This window comes from Emydura macquarii, unplaced genomic scaffold (genome assembly GCF_026122565.2).
Source record: "Emydura macquarii macquarii isolate MOO-44397 ecotype Brisbane River unplaced genomic scaffold, CSIRO-AGI_Emac_v2 contig_306, whole genome shotgun sequence".
Taxonomy (NCBI): Eukaryota; Metazoa; Chordata; order Testudines; family Chelidae; genus Emydura; species Emydura macquarii.
The window spans coordinates 1,520,035-1,543,315 of NW_027130443.1; the positions used below are offsets into that span (position 1 = coordinate 1,520,035).

Below are 23,281 nucleotides of genomic sequence, written 5' to 3' on the forward strand. Positions count from 1 at the left end.
ACCTCCCTCCTGCCCCCTCCAGCCCACCCCACCTCCAGCCCCCCCGACAGAGGCAGTTCGGGGTTTCACACTTTATCGGACACACACAGTAGAAAAGCAACACCTGCCCCCCCTCCCCCACCTGCCCCCGCCCGGAGCGAGCCGTGGGGAGCCGGCAGCGCGCGGGAGCGTGTCCGCGGGGCAGGCGCCCGGCGCAGAGCTGCGGGGGGCGAGGTCTCCCCGTCGGAGCGCGGCCCGGACGAGGTGCGGGGCCGAGAGCCCGTGTCCGGCGGGATCCGGCCCATGTCAGCGGGGCGGAGACCCCCGGCACGGGGCGGAGCGCGGCCCGTGCTAGCCTCGCCCCGAACCGCCCCGCGCGCCGGGCCCCGCTCAGCGCCCGCCTCCGCCCGCAGCCGGGCACCCCCGGCGCCCAAGCAGGAGAAGGGGGAGGGGTCCTGCGCAGGCCCCGCCCCCTGCAGCCAAGCGCTGATCTCGCGCTCTAGCCCCGCAGCCGCTCGTTGGTTTTCTGGCCCCGCGCGGCCGCCGTCCGGGCCCGAACCCCTTTCGGCCTCTCTCCGCGCGTGCGCCAGACTCCGGCCCGGCCCCGACACCACAACTCCCGGCAGCCCGCGCGCGCAGCCGGCCGAAGTGGTGCACGTGACCCAGAAGCGATGCGGGCGGGGGCGGAGCTCCCGCGCTGGAGGCGCCACGTGGGGCGGGAGCTGGAGCGGCGGGGCCTGCGGAGAGGGGGCGGGGCCGTGGTTGCCTCCAGGGCCCGCCCCCCCGACACCTCGGTACCAGCCGCGCCCCCCCGGTCCCGGCTCTCGCCGAGGGGGGCGGGGCAGGAGGCAGCGACTCCCCCCCCCCCCCACCGAGCGTGACCCTCCCTGCGCTGGAGGCCCGCTGGGTGCAGGAGAAGAAGCTGGAGGCCGAGCGGGTGAACGAGACCAATGCCCGGGAGGAGAGGTTGAGCCCCCCTCGGCCCCCCACATCCCCCATAGGCAGAGCCCCCCTGGCCTCTCCCACGGCCCCCACCGGCAAAGCCCCTCCACATGCCCCACAGGCAGAGCCTCCCCCACGGCGCCCCCTATGGGCACAGCACCCCCAGGCCGGGCACTGCCCCCCCACGTGTCCCTCGCACCACGTGCCCTGCCTGCCTTGAGCGCCGACAGCCCCTCCTCCACCCCCTCCCCACGCGTGCCCGGGGTGGCTGAAATGAGGGGTGAGGCCCATGTGCCCCCAAGGCTGGGTGCCCCCCCACCTGTCTGTCTGCCCCCCAGGTACCGGAACCAGGTGTTGCGACTGCTCCAGAGGCTGGAGAGAGAGCAACTGCAAGTGATGTCTGGGTAACGACACCCCCCACCCCAGGATCCCCCCCACCCTCCGCCCATTCCCCGACAGAGTGACCCCTGCCCTGTCACTGCTCCCCCTGCAGCTGCCCCCTGCCAGGCCCAGCTGTGCTGGCGACTGCCTGGACGCCCCACCCCAGAGTCAGTTGCCTTTGGAGGCCTAGACTTAGGGGGAGGGGCTGGATGTGCACCCCGAAATTAACATCCATCCCCCACCCAGATTCCTCTGGCTGGGTGCTGAGCTGGTGACGAGCAAAAGCAGCTGTAACTCATCCTGCGAGGAGCTGGTGAGAAGGGAGGGGGTGCTGGGGGCCAGGACTCCTGGGTTCTCTCCCTGGTGACAGATGCCCCCTTCCTCCATGTGCCTCCAGCTGGGTTTTGACCCTAATTGTTCCCCCCCTTGTTGTTCCAGATCTGGCCCATGGCTGAGCCTGATGCAGGAGCCCCCTAAGTGGCTGCAGATGTTCCCTAGTGTAACCTGGCCAGTGTCCCGTCCCCCCCCAATCCCCCTCTTCCTTCCCACGGGGACCAAGAGCTCCCCCCCCCCATGTCTGTGGAGGTGGGGAAGAAGATCTGGCCCTTGGATGCAAATGACCTATTGTGCTGATTTGTATATCTGAATATGCGCCATGCTCATTTGCATAAATACTGCTCCACCCCTCCAGCTGCTGGCTGGCTCCCTGGCCCTAGAGATGGGGCAAGAGCAGCTGCCCCAGCGGTGCCTCTAGCCCCGTGTGACTCAGAGCCTCTCTATGGCTGAGGGTCACTCTCTAGGCACCTGGCTTTGGCTCAGCCCACTTCCAACCATAGAGCTGAGGCCTAGATGGGCACCTGCTGGAGGGTGGGCTATGCTTTAGCCATGTCCTGTCTCTGTAGCCAGAGGTCTGGGGCAGTCCTCTGGGGCTCTAACCATAGAAATGTGGGCCAGAGTGCCTCCCTGTATGACTTCTGATACTAGTGTCCCCCCCTGCATCTCTATGGTTGCATGGCTGCCCAGCTGAGTCTTCCAGGAGCATAACCATAGAGTCCATCCTAGAATGTAGTCACAACCCCCCCTTACCATAGAGACACAGCTAGAGGGGGTGCCTCTGCAATGGGGAGGCCTACACTCTAGGCCCCTTGTCTATAGCTAGTCCTAGAGCAGCCTGGCCTACTGCTAGAGTAGGAGCCTAGAGTGGCCGCTTTAGCTGCATTGGTGAGTCTCCGTGGTTAGAGCCCTGGGTGTGACCATAGAGAGGGACCCTGGGAAACTGCCCTGTCACAAGGGGGGGGGCTAGAGTGGCCCCTGTCCTAAGCATCACTCTAGCACTCCGAGGAGTGACTCTATGGCCCAGGGAGGGGGTCTAGGCAGGCACTGGTTAGTCCTCCAGGACACAGATGAGCCAAGAGTTGCTCTAGGCCCCAGCTGCCTCCGTTCTCTATAGCAATCCTCCAACACCATCACGGGAAATGTGCAGCCTCCAGCGCCCTCTTGTGGGGGAAATGGGGGGCTCTGGGCTGACTGAGCTGCTGCCCCAGCTGCCCCTGGCTCTGCATCCCTTCTTCCCCCCCAAGGGCTTGGCCAGGGGCAGGTCCCGTGGGATGGCCGGGTTCCTGCAGCAGAACCTCAGGGAGATGGGGCCCTGGCGGGGGGAACAGACAGGATAGTCCCTCCCCACGGGTCTTTTGGCACAGGGTCCCATTGCCTGGCAGCAAGATGCGGCCACCTCCGGGGCGGGGCGACTGGTTACTAAGGGACCCCTCGCCTGGCATCGAGATGCAGCCACCTCCGGGGCAGGGCGGCTGCTTACACTGGGACCCTTTGCCTAGCAGCGAGATGTGGCCACCTCTGGGGCGGCGTGGCTGGTTATACACGGAGCCCTCGCCTGGGGCTATGCCAGAGGAGCCCCCCCAGTAAGCTGCACTCAAAGCAGGCACCAGTTGATGTTTTCTTTACTTGGCCCCATGGCTCACGTGTATCAATCCCCCCCTCCCCGTCACACATGGCCACAGCGAGACAAGCAGACACACAGATCCCACCCCCAGCATGGTGTCTGCAGCCCCCGGCCAGGAGGGGGCGGCAGCTCCTGCCTCGGGTGGGGTGGCATTGGCCCCCCTAGGTTAAAACAGCTTTAAAAATCCATATACATATAAACAAAGGGCCTGGGGTGGGGGTGGGGGCATGAGAGCCCCAGGCCAGCGGGGAGGGTGTCCAGTGCTTTGGGGGGTGCAGCTGCAGGGGTCCCCCCAGGAGCAGCAGAGGGGTTCCCCCTTCCAGAGAGCAGCAGGGGTGAGGTTAAAATCTCAAGGAGGGCAGGGGTCCCCCCAAAGGGCACATGGGGGAGACCCCCCACATTCACTCACATGTAAAAGCCAGCCCCTCCCTCCAGCAGTGAGATGGGGGGGCAGGGATTAAGAATATCAGACAGAGACGGTTAAAATCCAGCCCCTCCTAGCAGAACAGCTCCTCATCCTTGTCCTCCTTGAGTCCCTTGAGCCGCAGACGGGCGAAATCCTCGAATACGATATCGTCGTCCTGCCCAAAGCTGGGGGAAACGTGGGGATCAGACGTGGGGGCTCCTCCCTTGCACCCCTGGGGGGGAGGCCACCCCACCTCACTGGCCCATGACTCCACAGTGCCCCCAGCCCCACAGAAAGCCACCTGCCATAGGTGCTGGGCCTGTGGGGGACACTGTCTGGGGAGGGGGTAGCTGGTCCCTGTCTGGACCCCCAGGAGATATACCCCCCCAGCAGGAAATATTCTAGTGGTGGGATCAATAAGGGCCCGCCCCTCCTGCTTGTTTGTGGGGGTTGTGTAACAAACTACCTGGACCCCAACACCATGCATCCGGGGGAGGGAGGAGAATCAGATGGGAAAGTCGTCGTCCCCCCACCCCCCCCTCAGGGGTTAACAGGCCATGCCCAGCCCCCACTGGCCCCCCCCCTCCCATGAGCAATGCATACAGTTTATTGCCCCTGCCCACAGATCCCCTAGCACCCGCCACCCTCCTGGTGCCTGGGGTGTGGACAGTAGGAACACCGCCCCGCCCCCGTCCAACTGGGCACAGCGGTGGGACTCTTACTTGGTTTCAAATTCAATGAGGTTGGTGTCGACAGGTGTGTCCTTCTCTGGGAGAGCTGGGGGGGAAGAAAAGAGGGTTATTAACCCCCTTGTTCACCTGGCACCCTTCGCCTGGCACTGAGATGCAGCCACCTCTGGGGCGAGGCAGCGGGCGTTGCAGGGGCTCTGACCCTCACCTGACTGGGGCCGTGATGCTGCAAACTGCTCCGGGGGCTTAGGGTGCATGAGCACAAAGGGCAGCTCCACGGAGACGTCCCTGCGGGCAGAGGAGGGCAAAGGGGACAGTGAGTGAGAGGGCAGGGACAGGGTGGGGTGGGGGGTGAGGTGAGCAGGTACTTACCCTCCCCGAGACACGACCAGCTTCACCTTCACGCGGTACGAGACCAGGATCCCCAGCACCTCCTTGCTGGCCCCCTCCTTGACTCTGAAACAGAGCCCAGGATCAGAGTGCAGCCACCTCTGGGGCGGGGCGGCTGGTTAGATAGGGACCCCTTGCCCGGCGCCGAGATGCAGCCACCTCTGGGGCAGGGCGGCTGGTTACACAGGGACCCCACGTCCAACACCGAGATGCGGCCACCTCTGGGGTGGGGCAGCTGGTTACACGAGGATCCCTCACCTGGCACCGAGATGTGCCCAGCTCTGGGGCGGGGCGGCTGGCTATGCAGAGAGCTGGAGATGGGCCCGGATCTGTCCCCCCCCTCCCCCAGCCCTGCTCACATGGTGCTGGAAGCCAGGTTGGTGTCCTCGTGCTTGAGTTTCCCGTCCAGCGCCAGGCCCCGCTTCTCCCGGTTGTTGCTGAGCAGCGGTGTCAGGGTATAGACCTTGCAGAAGGTGGAGCTGGGCGACACCTGGTCACTGGTGGGGGGGGAAAGGGGGTGAAAGGGGTTCCCCTCCCGGGTGCCCCAACCAGGAACCTCCCCCAGCTGCTTGGGGACCCCTCCAGCCTGCCCCCCAGGAGCCCTCCGTGGCAAGGGGAGGGGAGCTGAGGTGGCTGACATGGGGGATGCGATGGGGGGGGCCCTTTCTAATCGTCTGCCACCTGTTGGGCCACGCTGCCAGGCCTGGCCAGGAGCCATCGGCCGGGCTCCTGCTGGCTGGGTGACCCTGGGCTGTGCACGCCTGCGAGTCTGTGCACGGCACATGCGGGTGCTGGTGCAGTGCACGTCACACTGGAACCCGCTGCGGGCGCCGGGGGCTTCCTGGGCTCACGTCTCTCCCATGGTCCCCCCCCAGGGTGAGCCTGGGGCACTAACATCCCCCGGTACCAGGAATGCAACGGGGGGGGGGGGGGGTAGCCCCAGATAATGGGGAGGGCGGGAACACCCCTTTCGCAGCCGTTCCCGGGGAGTGTGGGGGGGGGTCACTCACTCTTGCTCCGTCTGGGCCACCGGACACTTGTATTGGGCCGTGCTGAAGAGGCAGATGTCCGCGTATTGCCGCACTGGGGGGGGGGGAAGCAGGGGTCAGCTGCCTGTGGGGCACAGGCCACCCCCCACCCTCTGCCAGGGGCCTTTATGCCCCCCTGACTTGGGGAGGTGAGCCCCCCACTCCCTGCCCCCCAGCACATGCTCCCCGCCCCCTGCCCTCCCAGCGCGACCCCCTGCTCCCTGCCCCCCCAGCGCATGCTCCCCACCCCCTGCCCTCCCAGCGCGACCCCCTGCTCCCTGCCCCCCCAGTGCATGGCCCCCCACAACGCACCCGAGATCTTGATTTTTTTGATGCTCTTGCTGGAGTTGTTGGTGACGTGAACGTTGACGCTGATGGGCTCCCCATGGTAATAGAGCTGGGGGGGGACACAAGGGGAGGGTGAGGGGGGGCGATGGGGCTCCATCCCCTCCGCCCCCAACTCTCACCCCATTCAGTGCCCCACATCCTGCCCCCGGCCCCTCCCTGCTGGCATCGGGACCCCCCCCACTTGTCCCCTCCCACCCCCCCTTCAGCTCCCTAGCTATCTTCCCATCCCCCCCAGTCCCCACCTCCTTGTCGAGCGAGGCCTCGAGGTGCAGGGACCGGTCTGACATCAGGAAGTGCCGGGTGGTCTCGGCCATGGGCTGGGGGCCGGGTTTCTCCGGTGCATACTGGACCTTCCGGATCACCAGCCGCACTGAGTTCCTGGGGGAGGGGAGGGGCGTCAGAGCCCACCCGGGTGCCTGGGTTCTCTCCCCGGCTCTGGGGGGGGACACGACTCTGTGTTCTTGGGGAACCAGGGCGCAGCACCTGGCCCGCGAAGGACCAGCCTCTGTTTGAACTGGGAGTGATCAGCAGACTTGCCAAAAGCAATGAAAAGGCTGTGGAAGAGGCGCCTAAATCCCTTGGACAGGGGCAGGGTTAAGGGAACTCCCCTCCTCTCATGGAAACGCCTCTATTCGCTCAGCGAATGGCAGACCAGGCGCCCAGGCAGGTCCCTCTGCTCCCCCTGGCACTGGCCCGAGCTCCGACCCCCCAGGGCCACTGCCTTGAGTTGTCACGGACCCAGAAACAAGCCCAGGCTCTCCCCCGAACCATCGTTCTGCCCTACAACCCCCCCAGCTCACACCGGTCCCATGAGGCGTTCCCGACTGGGAGTGTGGGGGCTCTGCCCGTCCCCGGGAGCCGTCACACAGGGAGACCCTGGCTTCGTCTCTCTCACGCCCGCTTCAACTTCCTGAACCTGACTTTGTAACCCAGCTGGGGCCAGATTCCCCCCCCGACACCCACAGGTAACACCAGGACTTGGCCTCCGGGTCTCTCTTCGTGCAGCTGCCCCACTCCAGGCCTGACAATAACCTAACGTCTCTGATCGCGCCGGGCGCCCGCCTCCCTCCAAAGCCTCATGTACGCCCTGCGTGGCAGCATCGCTGCCCCGACCCACGCCAGCATCCCTGGGGTGCCCGCAACGCCCACGGGTTTCCCATTGAGGGGATTCCACCAGACCCGTGGAGTGAGAGTGGGGCCGGCCACGCGCTGGGCCTAGCTGCTGGGACGCACTGCTCACCGGGGCTGTCGGAGTCTGGGGCTGCAGGAGTCCAACCCGGGAAACTTAGCTCCACTGGAAGGGGCTGGGAGCCAGGACTCCTGGGTTCTCTCCCTGGTTCGGGGTGTGTGCGGGGGTCTGGGAGCCAGGACGCCTGGGTTCTCTCCCCGGCTCAGGGGGCAGCACTGGGGGCTCAGTTACCTTTTGTGAATCTTTTCCTCCATGGATTTGGCACAGAAAGCCCGGATCTCAAAATCCACCCCACAGGCCTGAGAGGGAAAAACCCTGTTAGCTGGATGCCCCCCTCACTCCCGACCCACAGCCCCCGCCAGCTGGGCCCTGCCCCCCCCCATCTCTGCTGGTGCCCCTCACTCCTGACCCGCAGCCCCCGCCAGCCCGGCCCTGGCCCCCCCAGCGCCCCTCACTCCCGACCCGCAGCCACTGCCGGCCCAGCCCTGCCCCCCAGCTCTGCCGGCGCCCCTCACTCCCGACCCGCAGCCCCCTGGCCATACCTTGCCTGTGTCTTCTGGCCCGGGCTGTAGCGTCACTGAACACGGCAGGTTCTGGGGGATCTGAGGCACAGAGCGGATTAAATGGGGCTCAGACCCACACCCCCGGGTCTGTCCCCCACCCTGGGGCTGGGGGGCCTGCAGCCCGCGGGGGAGGGGATGGGGCTGACCCTGGACGTGGGGCGGTTGGTGAAGGTGGGGTTTGAGGCGTCTCCACTGCTGTGGAAGGGCAGGTGCTGAGTGAGAGGGGGCTTCGGGGAGATGGCTGGGGGGGGCTCACCAAGAGGGATGGGGGGGTCGTTGGAGGGCGGGGGTCCCCGGGGGGGGAGAGACACTCACCGTGAAGGCGAAGGGGTGGGCGTTGGGCCCCAGCTTGCGGAGCAGCCTCTCCTGCAGGCGCGTGGGGGGACGCTGCTCCTCGGGGAGGGGAGGCACGGCCTGGCAGGTGGCGGCGAACAGGTCCTTGCGGAAGGAGAGTCCCAGCACATCCAGGTCCTCGCGGCCATAGCGGAAGGCACAGGTCAGCGTCACGAACACTGCAGGGGAGAGGGGAGGTGAGGGGGGGCCTTGGACAGCTCCGCCCCCAGCGGGTTTAGGACCCCGGGGCCCGGGCTGTGTCCAGGGCCATGGTTGGACCCGTCCTGTGGGAACGTCTCTGCTTGGCACCGGAGGCCCGTTGCGCTTTGGGGCTCTGGCTGCAAGCCGCCAGGCGAAGCATTTTGCACCTGGGGACGTGACGGGCGCCCCCGGCTCTGGTTTTACGGGAAGCAGTAAAGGACCCACCCGGTTTCTCTGCCTCCAGCCCAGCCAGGATCCCAAAGACCCCGGCATATCCCCCGCGTCGCCTCTTCTCCACACTGAAGGCTCCCCAGCCGTATAACCTCTCCTCACACATGAGCTCGTCCACCCCTTAACTGGTTTCCCTGGCCTGTCGCCCAGCCTTTCCCAGCTCCCCGGGTCCCGTTGCAGACGGGGCGACCAGATCTGCCCAGGACTGACGTAGAGGCTTTGTGCTATTTGCTGCCTTTTCCCCTCTCCCTCTCCAGCGGTTCCCAACACCGGGCAGCTTTTGGGACGGCTGCTGCGCACTGAGCGGGTGATTGCAGGGATGCCGAGGTCTCTCTTGGGAGGCAGCAGCTGAGGCGGATCCCAGGGTTTTGTGGGGCTTGTTGGGACTGTGTTTTCCCAGGTGCGTTACTTTGCGTCAGCAGCGTTGAATGGTGGCTGCCGGTTTGCTGCCCGGTCACCCAGCTCAGTGAGACCCACGGTGACACTTCGCCGGCTGCTTGGCACTGAACTGTCCTGAGGAGTTTTGTATCATCTGCCAATTCGGCACCTCCCCGTTTACCCCTTTTCCCAGAGCATTTCGGAACCCGCTAAGTGGCTCCGGTCCCAGTGCAGAGCCTGGGGGGGACCCCAGCATCTACCTCGCCTGCTCTGAAAACCGACCCTTTCTTCCGACCCTTTGTTACCCGGTTACTGAGCCAGGAGAGACCTTCCCCCGTGTCCCATGGCAGCCTTTGGTGAGGAGCCCTGTCAGAGGCTTTCTGCAAGACAAGTGCCCTATAGCCACTGGCTCCCCCTTCGCCACGTCTTTATTGAGCCCCTGTAAGAATCCTAGTAGATCGGTGAGGCGTGATTTCCCGTCACAGGAGCCGGGTTGCTGATGCTTCCCCAGCGAAGCGTATTCGTCTCTGGGGCTGATAATTCTTTTCTTTACAACGCTTTCAGCCAGTTGGCCTGGGCTGAGGTCAGGCTGCCCGGCCTGTGATGGTCAGGATTGCCTCTGGGGCCTTTTAAAAACGGGCGTCACGTTAGCCCTGTGCCCGTCTCCCTCCTCCGCCACACAGCCCGACGCAAAGCGTTCATGCAGCTTCTCCGCTGCAGCCGGGCGTTAGCGCCGCCACCGGATCTTTGCCGGCTGCCTGCGTCCAGGCTTCTCTTACTGTTCAGTTTTGCCTCTTTAGGAACTTGCTTCTCAAATTCTCTCTTGGTCTCCCTTGTTCGATGTTTCCTCGCCAGGGTTTATCCCCCCGTTATTCCATTTTGCTTGCTGGGATTTGTCTCTCTACCTCTAACCGCCTCCTTCCCCTGCTGCTTAGCCATGGCGGCGTCTTTTTTTTGGTTCTCTTGCGCCTTTTCTTTGTTTATGTAGGGTGCACGTTTACCGTGAGCCTCTTGTCCCTGCAGCGCGCAGGCGTCTCATGCTGACTGTTCCCTTCCATTTCCACTTTGTCTCCTCTTTTCTGCGTTGTCCCCCCCTCGGATGTTAAACGCTGCCGTGCTGCGCTCCTTCGGTGCCCCCCAGGGCGTTAAATCCGTGATGCGATAGTTGCTGTTATCCAGCTATAGTCATGTCTTGGCCCAGATCCCGGGCGCTGCATGGGACTGACTCCAGAATGGCCTCTTCCCGTGGGGTTCCAGGCCCTGCTGCTCTGAGAATTGGGGGGGGGGGGAAACGTTGTCTCCCCCCTGCCGGCATGACCCACCTGCTTGTTCCCGGACCCCCGTTCCCTGAGCAGCCCTTGACCCATCAGATCAGGGACCAGCGCCCAGCCTGTGACACTCGGCACCGCTCGGGGCTCTTAGGTCTCCTGGTTCCTCTAGACACCACACGGGGGGCGGGGCCAGAAACGTGAGGGGTGGGGCTTGGACACTAAGCCCCCACCCACCTACCCCCAACCAGTCTGAGTCAAAGGAAGGAGGTGGAGCCTGGAATCACTGCCGCCGCCGCCGCGGCCCCCCCCCCCCCCCCCCCGTCAGCCCCACAGGGCAGGATTCCCCCCCTCCCCAACACTCCCTCTCACCTTTCCGGTCCTTCAGGTACTCAGGGTCCACCAGCACCACCCCATCTGCATGGGAATGGGGGGGGTATGAGACTAGGGCAAAGCCTCCCCAAACACCAGCCCCCGAACACACCTCAGAGCCAGCCCCCCAGCCCTCCTTGAGTCACCCCCACCACCAGCCCGACCTCCCACCACCAGCCCCCCAACACACCTCAGAGCCATCCCCACCGCCAGCCCCCCCCCCCCCCCCCCCCCGGAACTCCCATCCCCCACTGGGATCTGCCTCGGCCAGGGCCCCCTCCCCAATCCTCTCCCCCGACTCACCGACAGGGTCCACCCGGTCCAGGTGATCCACGAAGTCCCGCTTGCCCAGGTAGACGGTGAGCTGGGGGGGGGGGGAAGGGACAGACAAACAGACATGGGGGCGACAGACGGCCCTCCCCGCCCACAGGGAACCAACCCCTTCGCGGCACCCGGGGAAGGGGAGTATCTCCCAGCTTAGGGCTCCCCAGGTACTTCTGGGGTGCAGGCTGTCAGAGCCCCCCTTCACCCCCCATTACTCCCCCCCCGTTACCTGGGTCCCCAGCTGTTTCCTGAAGACCCGGAGGCCCCCGGACACCTCGCAGCGAATCCTGTCCAGCTCCAGCGCCTCCATATCCCCTGAGCTCCCCCAGAGCCCCTGGCCCCCCCCGAACCTGCCGCCTCCTTCCAGCAGCAGCACCTGTTTATCTGCCAGCTTCCCCCCCCCCACTCTGCAGGGGGGGACCCCAGGGACGGGAGAAACCAACTGGCTGGTGGGGGGGGGGCAGGTGTGTGGAAATCCAAGGGAAACAAACCGTCACTGGGGGGGGGGGTTAACCCTTCGCTGCCTGGAGCAGGCAGAGCCCAGCTCAAAGCCCCCCCAATACCATGGACACAGGCCCTCCCCCCACACCGACGGGGGGCAAATGTTTTCACCTCCTCGCACCCCCCCGAGGGCCAGAGCCCCACCCCGGCTCCCTCAGCCCTAGCCCACCCCTGGGCCACAGGCCCTGCCCCCACACTCTCCTTGCACAAGCACCAAGCCAGGCGGGGCCAGGCACTCACTAGCGTGTGCAAAGGCTCCTGGGAGGGGGGGGAAGGTTGGGAGCCCCGTGTCAGCGCATGAGGGAGGAAACCGGGCGGGGGAAGGTTCGCAACAGGAAACCAAATGGGAGAGCCACCATTACACACACACGGCCCAGGCCGGGCTGCGGGTTGGGAGTGGGGGGCACCGGCCCAGCTGGGGGGCCCAGGGCTGGGCTGGGTGGTTGTGGGTTGGGAGTGAGGGGACCAGCAGAGCTGGGGGGGCTCCGGCATAGCTGGGGGACTGCGGGGCGGGAGTGAGGGGCTGCGAGTCGGGAGTGAGGGGCACCGGCAGAGCTGAGGGGCTGTGGGTCAGGAGTGAGGGGCACCGGCAGAGCTGAGGGGCTGCGGGTCAGGAGTGAGGGGTGCCGGGGACGTTACTCACCTTGCAGTTTGGACTTGATTTCTTGAAGACCCTGGTGAGGGAAAGGAGGGGGGGGGGAAGATGGGTCAGAACCAGCTTACCTGGAACCCCCCCCAACTTCAGTCCCTCTCCCTCCTGACTGTGACCTTTGACCCCTATGCCCTCCCCAGCAGTGGTTTAGCTGGGGGGGGTCCAGGGAGGGGGCAAGTGGGACCCCCCCCATGTGTCTGGTTCAGGCTTAGCTGGTTGCCACGGAAACAGGATCCAGGCCCCTTGCCCTGGCGTAACCGTGGCGACGGGACCAGCTGGGGGGCAGGGAGGAGACCTGAGGGACCCTTGTTTGCCATCCCCCCAACTCGCTCGGTAACGCTAATCCCCCCCACATAGAGGTCCGAGCCGAACAGTCTATCCCCAGGTATGGGGCAGGGTCCCCCCCTGCTCAGATCTCACCCCCCAGCCATGACCCCCCACCCCTACAAGGTCTTCAACACCCCCCCAGAAATCCTGGGAACCCCCCTCCAGTCAGTCATCCAGCCCCATCCCAGCTGGACCTCAGCATCTCTGCCTCCCCCAGACTTGCCCATGGGGGGGGTCCCCTCTCGGCCCTGTTCTCAGCCGGGGCAGCAGACTGGGCCCCTCTGGGGGGAGAAAAAGGGGGGGCTGGATTCAGAGCCATTGATGCCCCCCACTGTCCCCACTACAGGTTGCTACAGAAACCACCAGGCCCTCGCCCTATGCAGGCGGGACAGCCCCCCCCGCTTACCAAAGGGCTGACCTTTGACCCCAAGGGCCCGCTCACCCTCACCCCCCTTTCCCTATGAGCAGCTAGGCTGGGGGGCAACAGATGTGTCCAGCCACTCCCCCCCAGCCAGGCAGAGTGTCCGAGACTGGGCCTCCGTGCCATGGGGGGTGGGGGATCCAGCCCCCAGCCACAGAGTCAGCAGAGGGGAGATGGGGGGGGTTGGAGCCCAGGGCTGGCAGGTGCTCCAGGTCGGGAGTGAGGAGCACCGCCCAAGCTGGGGGGGAGGGGGGGCCAGGCTGGCACAAAGGGGGGGGGCACGTGTCTCCGACAGGACGTGTTGTTTCCTGTTTTGTTTCCTAGGCAGGATATCGAGAGGAAGCCCGGGGGGGAGGGCACTGGGGGGGCACCTGGGGGAGAGTTGAGGGGGGCTGGTCTCCGTGCACCCCTGCACTCTAGCGTTCTGCCCCTTTGCCCCGATCCCGCGGCCCCAGGGAGGGGCAGGGTTGGACCTGGGGGGAGGGATGAACCCTGTACAAACCACCTCCCCTGCCCCACCCCAGAGACGGCTGCATCGCCCCACCACCCCTGGGGGCTCTCCAGCCACCCCCAGGAGCTCAAACGGTTTGTGACGCAAAACTTGGGGCACCTGGGAGGGGGGGCCCCATCACCCCCCCATCCAGGCCCTTCCCCCCACTTCTTCTCTGCCCCCCCCCAGCACTTTCTGGCATCCGCCTGCTCAGCTCTGCGGTTTTCACTTCCTCTTTCTGACCCAGCCCATGCCAGGAGAGTCCTAACGGACCCACAGCCTCAGGGCCCGGCTGCAGATCGGGAGTGAGGGGCACCGGCAGGGCGGGGGGGGGCAGGGGCTGTGGGTCAGGAATGAGGGGCACTGCAGAACTGGGGGGGGCCCAGGACCAAACACCCCACACCGCTGCTGCCAGCCCCACCTTGGTGCCCCCCAGGGAAGAGATGCCCCCCCAGTGGCCGGGGCCCCTCCCAACAGCCCTAAAGGACCCAGGTGTCCTGGGCCGATGACCCAAGGGAGCCAGGCATCCGGGATCTGCACCCCCCACCCAGCTCTATAACGCGGGGCGAAGAGGCAAAGGGCCCCGAGGAACTCAGGCGTCCGGGCACCAGCTGGTGCCACGGGCCAAAGTCGCTGTAAATCCGGCTCTGCCGCGAGCGCCTGGCACGGCCGGGGGGGGGAAGGGAATCCCTCCTGGCCCCCTCCCGGGTCCCCCGCCTGACCCAGATCCTGGCATGAGGCTCAGCGCAGCCCCCCAGGAGTCACGATGCAGCCCGGACGCCTGGGTTCTCTCCCTGGCTCGCCGGAGGGGAGGGGGGGGTGGGCTGGGCGTCCGGACGCCTGGGTTCCCTCCCTGGCTCGGGGGGGCGGGGAGGGCAAGGGGGGTGGACGCCTGGGTTCTCGCCTGGCCCGGGGGGGGAGGGGAGCCCGGACGCCTGGGTTCTCGCCCGCACCTGGTGCCCGCCTTCTCCCCCATGCCGGCGGCGCCGCTGCGAGGCTCGGGCCGGGCCGGACGCAGAGTCTGGCTCGGCCACGGCTGGGGCGGACTCGAGTGAAGCCATGGGCAGCCCCGGACGGGTCACGTGGGGGCAAGGCGCAGCCAATCAGGGAGCGCGCCGCGGAGGGTGGGCAAACGTCAGTGGCGGGGCGGGGCGGGGGTTGCTGCAGCCTGGACCAGCCCTGGCCGTGCCCCCGCCGCCTCTGCCCCGGGCCATACTGGCCTGTGTGACCCACCGTGCCCCGCCCCCCGCGGCCAGCCCACAGCCTGCTCCGAGCCCGTCCCCCCCGCCTGCACCTGCCCCCACGCGTGGCCCTTGTGGTAGCCCCCCATCCCGTCCCATGTGCCCCCCGTACCGTGCACGGCCCTGGTGCACCCCCATCCCGCCCCGTGCACCCCCCATGTCATGCATAGCCCTGGTGCACCCCAGCACATGGCCCCCTCGTGGCCCAACTGCACCCCTAGCCCCATGGACCCCTGCTTGCCCGGCGTGGCCCATGTTTGGGCCTGGCCTTGGTGGCCTGGAGGTGGAAGTTGCCTAACCACCCTGTGTAAAAGCAGAAGCGAGGGGCCTAGGCGCTGACATGGGCCGTATGGGGGTGAATTCCCCCCACCCCCCACGTCCCGCCCCATTGCAGGGCAGGTGACCGGGGAACAGCAGAGCCCCCAGAGCCCGCTTGGTGGCTGCCCCATCACACACCCGATAGATTCTCCCCCCCGCCCCGCTAGAGGGTCTCGAACTGGCAGAGCTGCTCACCCAGCACCCCATGGCGGGGGGGGGGCAATTCTCAGCCCCCAGCTCCTGGATGTGGGGCCCTCAAGTGCGGCTTCCCCGGCCTGAGGCTGCTCTGCCCCCCCCCCCGCCCGGCCCTGGGGGGCTTCGCTGGCCCCCCCAATCGGCCACTGCATTTCCACCCACCGCCCCAGGAACCAAGGGGGGGGACAGAGCCGGGGGAGAGATCAGCAGTTCGGGGGGGCTCACCCCATGAGCCCACGACTGCCCCCCAGCCCCGAACCGAGCCCCTCCCCCATAGCCCAGCTGGACGGTTTGGGGTTTCCTGGCCCCCCACTCCCGACAGTCGCACAGGGCGGTTTCTAGGCCCCCACTACCAACATGGCGGTTTCCAGGTCCCTCCTCCATCCCCTAGGGGCGGACTCACGCGGGCGGTTTCCAGGGCCGCCACCGCAGTCGCGGAACGATGACGTCGGCGGGCGCCGCGGGCGGTTTCCAAGGCCACCGCGTCCGGGCCTCTCCCCAACGGGCTCCCCCGGAAGCGGAAGTGCCCCGTCAGCCATCTTTGCTCAGGGCGTCCCTCCCTCCGCCGCCCGCTTGGAGACTCGGCTTCGGGCGGAAGTGACGTCCCGGCCGGGCGCGAGGAAGAGGCTGCCGGTGACGCGGGCCGCGCGTGGGGCAGCAGCATGGCGGCAACGGCGGCGGGTCCCGGGTGCCCGGGGCGGCTGGTGCTGGAGGCGCTGGGCGGGGGGAGCCCGGCCTCGGCCCCGGCCCTGCCCGGCCTGGTGCGCGGCCTGCGGGACAGCGGGGCCGGCGGCCAGGTGAGACCGGCTCCGCCCCGCCCCGCCCCCCATGGGTCCCCCAAGCCCCGCCCACCCCATGCCCCTAAGCCCCGCCCACCCAATGGGCCCCCCCCAAGCCCCGCCCCCAGGAGTCTCAAGCCCCAAGGGGGCCCCCTCAAGCCTTGCCCCAGGGCCCCCCCCCACTGCCCCAGAGACCAGCCCCTTCCTCCAGGGGCCGCCGGGGGGCCCGGCCTCCCCCCACGTCTGACCACACCCAGGACAGTGGGGGCCCGGGCTGTGTGTGGGGGGGAGCCCCTCCTTCTGCTTTCCCCAGGGGCCCGTGCCCCAGGCCCCCTGCTCGCAGGGCTGACCCCCAACCTGGGTCGGGGGAGGAGCCTGGGCTGTCTTAACCCTCCCCCGCCCTGCTTTGTGTTTCCAGAACATGCCGGCCCTGGGGGGCCTGATCGGGGTCACCAACGCCCGGCTGGGGTCCGTCAAGACACGGTGAGTAACTCCCCCCCCCCCCCCCCCCCCGGTCCCTCCTGTCTCCCCAAGGGCCCAGGGGGCGGATTCTCCTGATACTGTGCAGCTGGGATTCCCCCGAAACCTCATGGGGACATTGGAGCCCCCCGCCTCCCTAGCGGTGCCCCCAGGAACCCCCTCCCTGTTTCCCTTATAGGGGCAGGAGTTCCCTCTCCTCGCCCCAGGGGCCTCTTCTGGGTGCCCCCCTCCTCTGCGTGGGCCCCCTGGGAGCCTCCTCTTCCTGCTTCCCTCATACAGGTGAATGTGGAGTTTGTGGACCCCATGGGCCTGCTGAGTCTTCCCCCCCCCCACGCTAACTCCTCCTCCATGCTCCCCCTGCCTCCCAGGTTTGAGGGGCTTTGCCTGCTCTCCCTACTGGTGAGTGAGAGCCCCACGGAGGCCTTCCAGCAGCATTGCCTGGCCTGGCTGCGCAGCCTACAGCATCTGCTGCAGGTGAGGGGTGGGGATCGGGGGGGTGGTGGTGGGAGGGCTGTGAATGACTTAGGGAGGGAGCATGAGGAGAAGGGGGCTGCTGGGGGAGGGTGAGAGGATGGGGAGGGGCAAAGGAGTGGTGTGAAAAAACTTGAGAGTGTTGGAGGCTGTGGGGTGAGCTGGGGAAGGGGGGCAGAGCCAGAGGTGTGGGGCAGGGAGGGGTGAGCGCAGTGGTGGGGAAAGGGGGGGCAGAGTGGCAGGTGTGGGACAGGGAGGAAATGGGTAGGGCTGGGCCTGCCTGACACCTGCACTCTCCCTCCCACCCCACAGTCCCAGGACCCCGCTCCCACCATGGCGCTGGGGGCAGCCGTGCTGCGGGACCTGCTGCATTACTCCTGCCAGCTGCCGGAGCTGGCACGGGACATCGGCACCAACCACATTCCCGGCCTCCTCACGTCACTGCTGGCCCTCAAAGCCGAGGTGAGCCCCTGCGGCCCGTGCCTCCACCGTCCCGTCCGTCCCCGTCCCCCCCGCCCCATCCCGTCTGACGCCCCTCTGCTCTCCCCACAGTGCCAGCTCTCTGCCCTGGAGGGCATCAAGGCCTGCATGACCTTTTACCCGCGTGCCTGCGGCTCCCTGCGGGTACGTCTGTCTCCATACTCTGGGGGTGGTCCCTCATGGCAGGGTGTACGGGGGGCTTGAATCCTGACTGGCCTCTCACCCCTTTTTCTCTCCTTGCCCCCAGGGCAAACTAGCTGCTTATTTCCTGTCCCGAGTGGAGGCTGATTCGCCTCAGCTGCAGCAGGTATGGTGTGGGGGGCCCGGGCAGGGGCAAGCTCACGGGCAGCCGGTCCAAGGCATGCTGGGAACATGCCGCCCCCCTGTCGGATCGCTGGCGTCTGCCTGCTGGGGGAGCTGGGCCTGCGGCGGTGGGCGCCCAACAGGGTGGGCAGGGGGGCTGGATGGGGGTTGGCTGGCCGGTGGTGGGGGGTTCCCCTGGGCACGGGGGGGCGCTGACGCCATCTACCTCCCCCCTGCCAGCTGGCCTGCAAGTGCTACGCGCTGCTGCCCTCGCTGGGTGCCGGCTTCACCCAGGGGCTGAAGCACACGGAGAGCTGGGAGCAGGAGCTGCATGGCCTGCTGGCCACGCTGCATGGCCTGCTGGCCAACCTCTACGAGGGCGCCGAGACGGGTAAGCGGGGGGTTACCCCACAGCTCCTGGGGCAGCGGACGGATGGACCCGGGCGCCCTGCCAGGGTCCCTCGGGGGAGGAAGGCACCAGGCTGCCATATGGCATGGAACCCCAACGTCCTGCCCAGCCCTGTGGCGGGGTGGGGGTGGGCCCTAGGCCCTGCCTCCAGCCGCTGACTGTGCCCCCCCTGCCGCTGTTGCAGATCCCCTGCCCTACGAGGGCCCTGGTGTGGAGCTGCTCCTGGCGCCACCCGACGGGGAGAACAGCCTCGTCCTCAACCTCCACAAGCGCTTCTCCGGGCTGGCCAAGTGCCTACAACTCATGCTCAGGTACTGCCGGCGGAGGTGTGGGGTTCGGGGCAGGGGCTCCTGGGCCGGGAGTGGGGGGAGGGGCCACCCACTTGACAAAGGAGGGTCCTTTGGCCGGGCTGTGGCCCAGTTACTCCCCAGCAGAGCTGGCGGGGCAGGGGATCGGAGGCTGCTCTGCCCCTCCGTGCAGCCCAGGACCCTTGGCAGTGGGTCCTTGAAGCCGCTTCCCGGCGGGCTGGGGCGTGCGGGTCGGGTACCCGTCGCTGTGTGTTCCGAGGGCGGGCTGGACTTGCCGTGGGGGGCTAGGACGGGCCCCCAGTGCCGTAGCGGGGAGCGGTCCGTGCTGACTCAAAGGTGTCCTCCAGGTGTTTCTAACTCCCCCCTCCTCCCCCGTCTCTCCCACTGCAGCAGCGAGTTCGTGGCTCCGGTGACGGTTCCGGTCCAGGACGTGCTGGATCTTGTCTGCCGGGCTCTGAATGTCTCCAGCAAGAACATTGTGAGTGGGGGGGGGCGGGACGCGGCGTGGTGTATCCCTACCACGGGGCTGGGCTCTCTGGGTAGGGATCCCCCCACCCATGGTGCGTGGGGAGGGTGGGTTTCGCCCCCTTCTCCCCAGGCTAGTTCCCGACTCCCCATGGGCTGGACCCTGTTGGCCCCCCCATATCTCTGACGCCTCCCCCCCAGAGCTGGTTCGGCGACGGCCCCTTGAGGATGCTGCTGCTGCCGTCCGTCCACCTGCACATCCTGGACGTGTTGTCGGCCCTGATCCAGGCGTGAGTCTCTGGGGGTCCGTGTGTGGGGCAGGGCTGGGACTATGGGGGGCATCGGGGTCCCTAGCTCACCTTACTGACCTCCCTCCCCCCAAGTGTGGGGCAGGGCTGGGGTGCATGGAGGGGGGAGGTTAGGTTCCCTGGCTCATCCTGCTGACTGATTTCCCCCCGGGTGTGGGGCAGAGCTGCAGTGCTGGGGGGGGCATCAGGTTCCCTGGCTCACCCTGCTGACCCCTTTCCCCCCAGATGTGGGGCACGGCTGGCGCGCTGGGGCAGCCTTCTGGGCCGGCTCTTCCCACAGGTGCTGGGCGCCTGGAGCGGCTCCAGGGAGTCGGTGCTGCTGGGGCAGGAGAAGCCCTACAGGTCAGTGGGGCGCCGGGGGGGGGGGGGGATTTGAGGGGGGTGTTCCGGGGGGTCCTGCCCTCCCACTGTGCCCTCACCCCCCTCTCTCCGCAGCGCTGTGCGCACCAGGCTGTACCAGGTGCTGGAGCTGTGGGTGCAGGTGGCGGGGGCCAGTGCGGGGGTGCTGCAGGGCCCCTCCCACCGCAGTGAGGTGCTGCTGGCCCACCTGCTGAGTGACATCACCCCCCCCACGGACAGCGTCAAGGTAAGCCTCCCCGCGCCCCCCATGCCCCGCGCCCCCCCCCCCCCCCCGAGAGCCCCTAGCGCTGACCCTTCCCGTCTCCCTCCAGCTGAGAGTGGGGCGCCCTGGCTCGGAGGGGAAGCCCAGCGCCCCCAAGAAGCCGAAGCTGTCGGAGGGGGGCGACGCTCCCTCCCTGCACCGGAAGCAGGACCCCATGGCCAACAGCGATGTCTGCAAGGCGGCTCTGCAAGGTTCGGGGACCCCCACCCTTCCCCCCCCGTGGCCCCGCCCCGCCCTGCCCTGCCCTGGGGAGTGGGGGAGAGGGCAGTTCCCTGTGGGGGAGGGGGTCTCGGCGGGAGGGCAGCCCCTCGACTTGTCCCCCCCCCACATTTCTGCACGCAGTTCGGGGGAGGAGGAGGGCTCCCGTTGGTGGGCTGGGGGGGACCGAAATGCGCGTCGCGACCCCCCCTTGAGCCCTTCCTTCTCGTGTCCCTGCAGCGCTGAGCCGCGCCATCCTGATGGGGGGCAGCCTGATCAAGGAGGAGACCCACAGGGTGAGCAGCGGAGTTAGATGGGGCAGGCACATGGGGGTGGGGCGTAGGTGGGGGCGCGGGGTAATGGGGGCGGAAGATGGTGGGGTTGGGGCGCAGGGCAGAAGGTTGGGGGGCTGGGACAGGACGATGGGGCAGGAAGGCGAGGGGCGGGGCGCAGGACGGTGGGGGCGCCGGGCGGGGTGGCCCGGGCAGGGTCTGGTGGGCGCAGGCAGCATGGGGCGCTCTGGTTTATGGGGCGCCGTGTCTCTGAACCCCCTGTCTCATCCCCCCCAGAGGCTGCAGGAGCTGGTGGTGCCCCTGCTTCTCCGCCTGGGGCAGGGCGAGGTGCCGGCGGGGGGCCCCTACGCCAGCCCGGCCTGTCGCCACCAGCTCTACCGCCTGCTGCTGGCTCTGCTGCTGGCACCCGCGCCCGCCTGCCCCCCGCCCCTGCATTGTGCCCTGCGGGCCTTCACCCTGGGCCAGCGGGACCCCAGCCTGCAGGTGAGACCCCTCCGGGACCCCCCGTCCCCCCTCCGCTGCCATCCTGCCCCCGGCTCCAGCCCACCTCTCTCTCGCCCCCTGCAGGTGTCGTCCTTCTGCGCCGAATCTCTGGTCATCTGTAGTGCCCTGGCCCGCCCCCGCGTGCCCTCCCTGCAGCTGCCCCTCCCTGGCCCCGCCCCCTCCGCCGGCCCCGCCCCTCCGGAGCTGGCGGCCGCCTCCCCCTTCCGCCAGGCCCCTCCCCCCACCCGCCCTCCACCTGCCAACCACCTGGGGCTGGCGCCGCCTCGGCTGCCCCCCGCCACCGGACCCGGCCTGGCCTTGGCGGAAGAGTGTGCGGAGGGCAGCGAGTCTCGGCTGCCGGCCCCGCCCTCACCAGGGGGCGCAGAGGAGGGGGCGCCGGGGCTGGGGGGCAAGGCCCGACGCCCCGTCTACGTGCACTACGAGAAGGAGGAGGAGTCGGACGTGGAGATCTCCCTGGAGAGCGACTCTGACGACAGTGTGGTCATCGTTCCCAAGGGGCTGCTGCCCCGGCCCCCACCACCGCCCCCACCCCCCCCACCTCCGGCCCCCCCCTCTCCGCCCCCCACTGAGCCCCCTGAGGAGGCGCCCTTGCCCCCTGCCAGCGAGGCGGCCCCCGGCCTGGGCGAGCAGGAGCCAGCCGTGATCAACATCAACAGCAGCGAGGAGGAGGAGGACTTTGCAGAGGAAGACGAGGAAGAGGAGGAGGAAGACGAGGAGGCGGAGGAAGACGAGGAAGAGGAGGAGGAGGAAGATGAGGAGTACTTTGACGAGGAGGACGAGGACTTTGATGAGGAGGAAGATGAGGAGGAGGAGGAGTTTGAGGAGGAGCTCGAGGAGGAGGAGGAGGAGTACGAGGAGGAGGAAGGGCTGTCAGAGGACGAGCGGCCAGTCCCTGGCCCCGAGGAGCTGCCGGCCGCGCCTGGGGAGCCGGACGACCTCATTATGGAGGTGGAGGAGAGCCAGGCGCCCGAGCTGCCCGCTCCTGAGGAGGAGGAGGAGGAGGAAGAAGAGGTGGTGGTGATGAAGGCCAGCCCCCCACCGGTCCCCCCTCTGCAGCAGGAGAAGGAGGAGGAGCTACTGCCGGCCGCGCCCACCCCGCCCCAGCCGGCCAGCCCCCTCCCGGCCCCACTTCCCAGCCAGGAGGAGATGGGGGAAGGGCCGCTGCCCCTGGAGGCCCCGCCCCCTGCCCTGGACGAGTCACCCCCTGAGGAGGAGTGTGTGCCCCCTGTCGGGGAGCAGGGGGCCGGCGCCGGAGAGGGGCCCCATGCCAGCCCCCGGCCGGAGGAGGAGGCAGCCGTGGCAGTGAAGGGAGAGGTGAGCGGGCGGGCAGGGCCTGGGGTGCACCATGCTCCATAGAGCAGTGGGTGGGAAGTGGGGTGGGTGCTGGGGTGCAAAGCTCATGGTGTGGGGCGGGGGGCAGTGGGCTGTCCCTGGGGAACGGGCCCCCCAGCTCACCCCTTCCCCTCCCCCAGGTGGAGGCGGACGAGACGGCGACCATGCTGGCTGACTTCATCGACTGTCCCCCCGACGACGACAAGGGGCCCCCCGAAGCTGGTCCCTAGGAGACCCCCCGCTCCCCCGTGTTGGATGGTTCAATAAACACCCCGTAGCACCAGGCTGTGGAGTCTGTGTGGGGCAGGGAGGGGGGGGGGGCCGCAACTGTTGGGGCAGGGCAGCTGTGCCCGCGTTTTCCCCCCCCCCAGACCCCTTTCCCGTCCCTGGCTGGGCCGACCTCTCCCTTGGGCGCTGCCTGGCCCTGGGTCTCAACCTGGGTCATGGCTCACTTGCTCAGGGCCTGCCCCCCTGCATTCTGTCCCCTGGCTTCCATCCTCCCCTTCCCGCTCCCCCCCGCCACCCTCCCACTGCCCCACAACAAAGTTGTCGCTTTAATCCCATGCCCTCCCACCCCTTCCCGTGGGAGATCCTTTGCCCTAGTGTCGGATGGGCCCCCCCAGTCCCAGGCAGGCTCCCCCCATCTCGGACAGACCCTCACGCATTCCCCCCTGCTCCGGGCTGCCCTGGCGGTGGACCCAGTCGGGCAGTTTGGAGGGGGGTCGTCAGCATCGTCCCTGCCCCATGGAGAGCTGGGGAACCCCTTGGCCTTGTCCTGCCCCAGAGACTCACCCGAAGCAGGGGTCTGGGGCCAACGTCTCCTCGTGTCACCGCTATACTCCAGGGGGCTCCCTAGTGATATGGGGTGCCTGACTCCCCAGGGTCTGGGGGGGGGTAGCTCCTGGGAGCACAGTATTCAGAGTGCAGATGAATCAAAGGTTAAAGCAGTGACCCATGGGGGAGCCCCATTTCTGGGATCTGCCCCATGCACACCACGCCAGGGGGCCAGCCCTTCCTGTCCATCAGCCCCCAAACTGCCCCCTGCCTCCTCCCCAGGACCGTGTCTCTTCCCTGCTTCCAGCTGTCGCGTCCTGTCCTCCCCTGGGGCAGGAGGTCCTGGCTCCTGGCCATGGTCTGTGCGTGGGGCTGAGGAAGGCCCCTCCTGGCCTCTGCTGTGATATCACACCCCATCCTGAGTAACG

General features: G+C 67.7%; 3 protein-coding genes across 4 annotated transcripts; 2 read left to right on the plus strand and 1 right to left on the minus strand.

Moving 5' to 3' along the window:
* Positions 1–76: 76 nt before the first annotated feature.
* On the plus strand, positions 77–15,728 carry POLGARF (POLG alternative reading frame). Its single transcript, XM_067561870.1, has 3 exons — positions 77–945; positions 1,260–1,325; positions 15,519–15,728. The coding sequence occupies exons 1-3, from the start codon at positions 283–285 to the stop codon at positions 15,726–15,728; spliced, it is 939 nt and encodes a 312-aa protein (XP_067417971.1). The 5' UTR covers positions 77–282.
* On the minus strand, positions 1,382–14,418 carry ARRB2 (arrestin beta 2). The gene is made up of 15 exons (XM_067556190.1): positions 14,327–14,418; positions 12,127–12,157; positions 10,962–11,022; positions 10,659–10,703; positions 8,191–8,387; positions 7,855–7,914; positions 7,544–7,611; positions 6,366–6,501; positions 6,088–6,172; positions 5,758–5,830; positions 5,107–5,244; positions 4,730–4,813; positions 4,566–4,645; positions 4,391–4,445; positions 1,382–3,853 (listed from the first exon to the last, which is right to left on the minus strand). The coding sequence occupies exons 1-15, from the start codon at positions 14,347–14,349 to the stop codon at positions 3,760–3,762; spliced, it is 1,230 nt and encodes a 409-aa protein (XP_067412291.1). The 5' UTR covers positions 14,350–14,418; the 3' UTR covers positions 1,382–3,759.
* On the plus strand, positions 15,729–23,269 carry PELP1 (proline, glutamate and leucine rich protein 1). Of its 2 annotated transcripts, none has more exons than XM_067556084.1 (17): positions 15,729–15,924; positions 16,325–16,389; positions 16,755–16,860; positions 17,170–17,319; positions 17,410–17,481; positions 17,585–17,644; positions 17,881–18,031; positions 18,234–18,360; positions 18,748–18,835; positions 19,024–19,112; positions 19,356–19,472; positions 19,566–19,716; positions 19,802–19,943; positions 20,191–20,246; positions 20,520–20,726; positions 20,811–22,061; positions 22,220–23,269. In XM_067556084.1, exons 1-17 carry the CDS (start codon positions 15,790–15,792, stop codon positions 22,307–22,309), a joined length of 3,057 nt encoding a protein of 1,018 aa, XP_067412185.1. In that variant the 5' UTR covers positions 15,729–15,789; the 3' UTR covers positions 22,310–23,269. The 2 variants fall into 2 exon arrangements, with proteins under 2 accessions (XP_067412185.1, XP_067412191.1); XM_067556090.1 differs by having other exon boundaries at positions 15,859–15,924; positions 16,666–16,860.
* Positions 23,270–23,281: the final 12 nt, after the last annotated feature.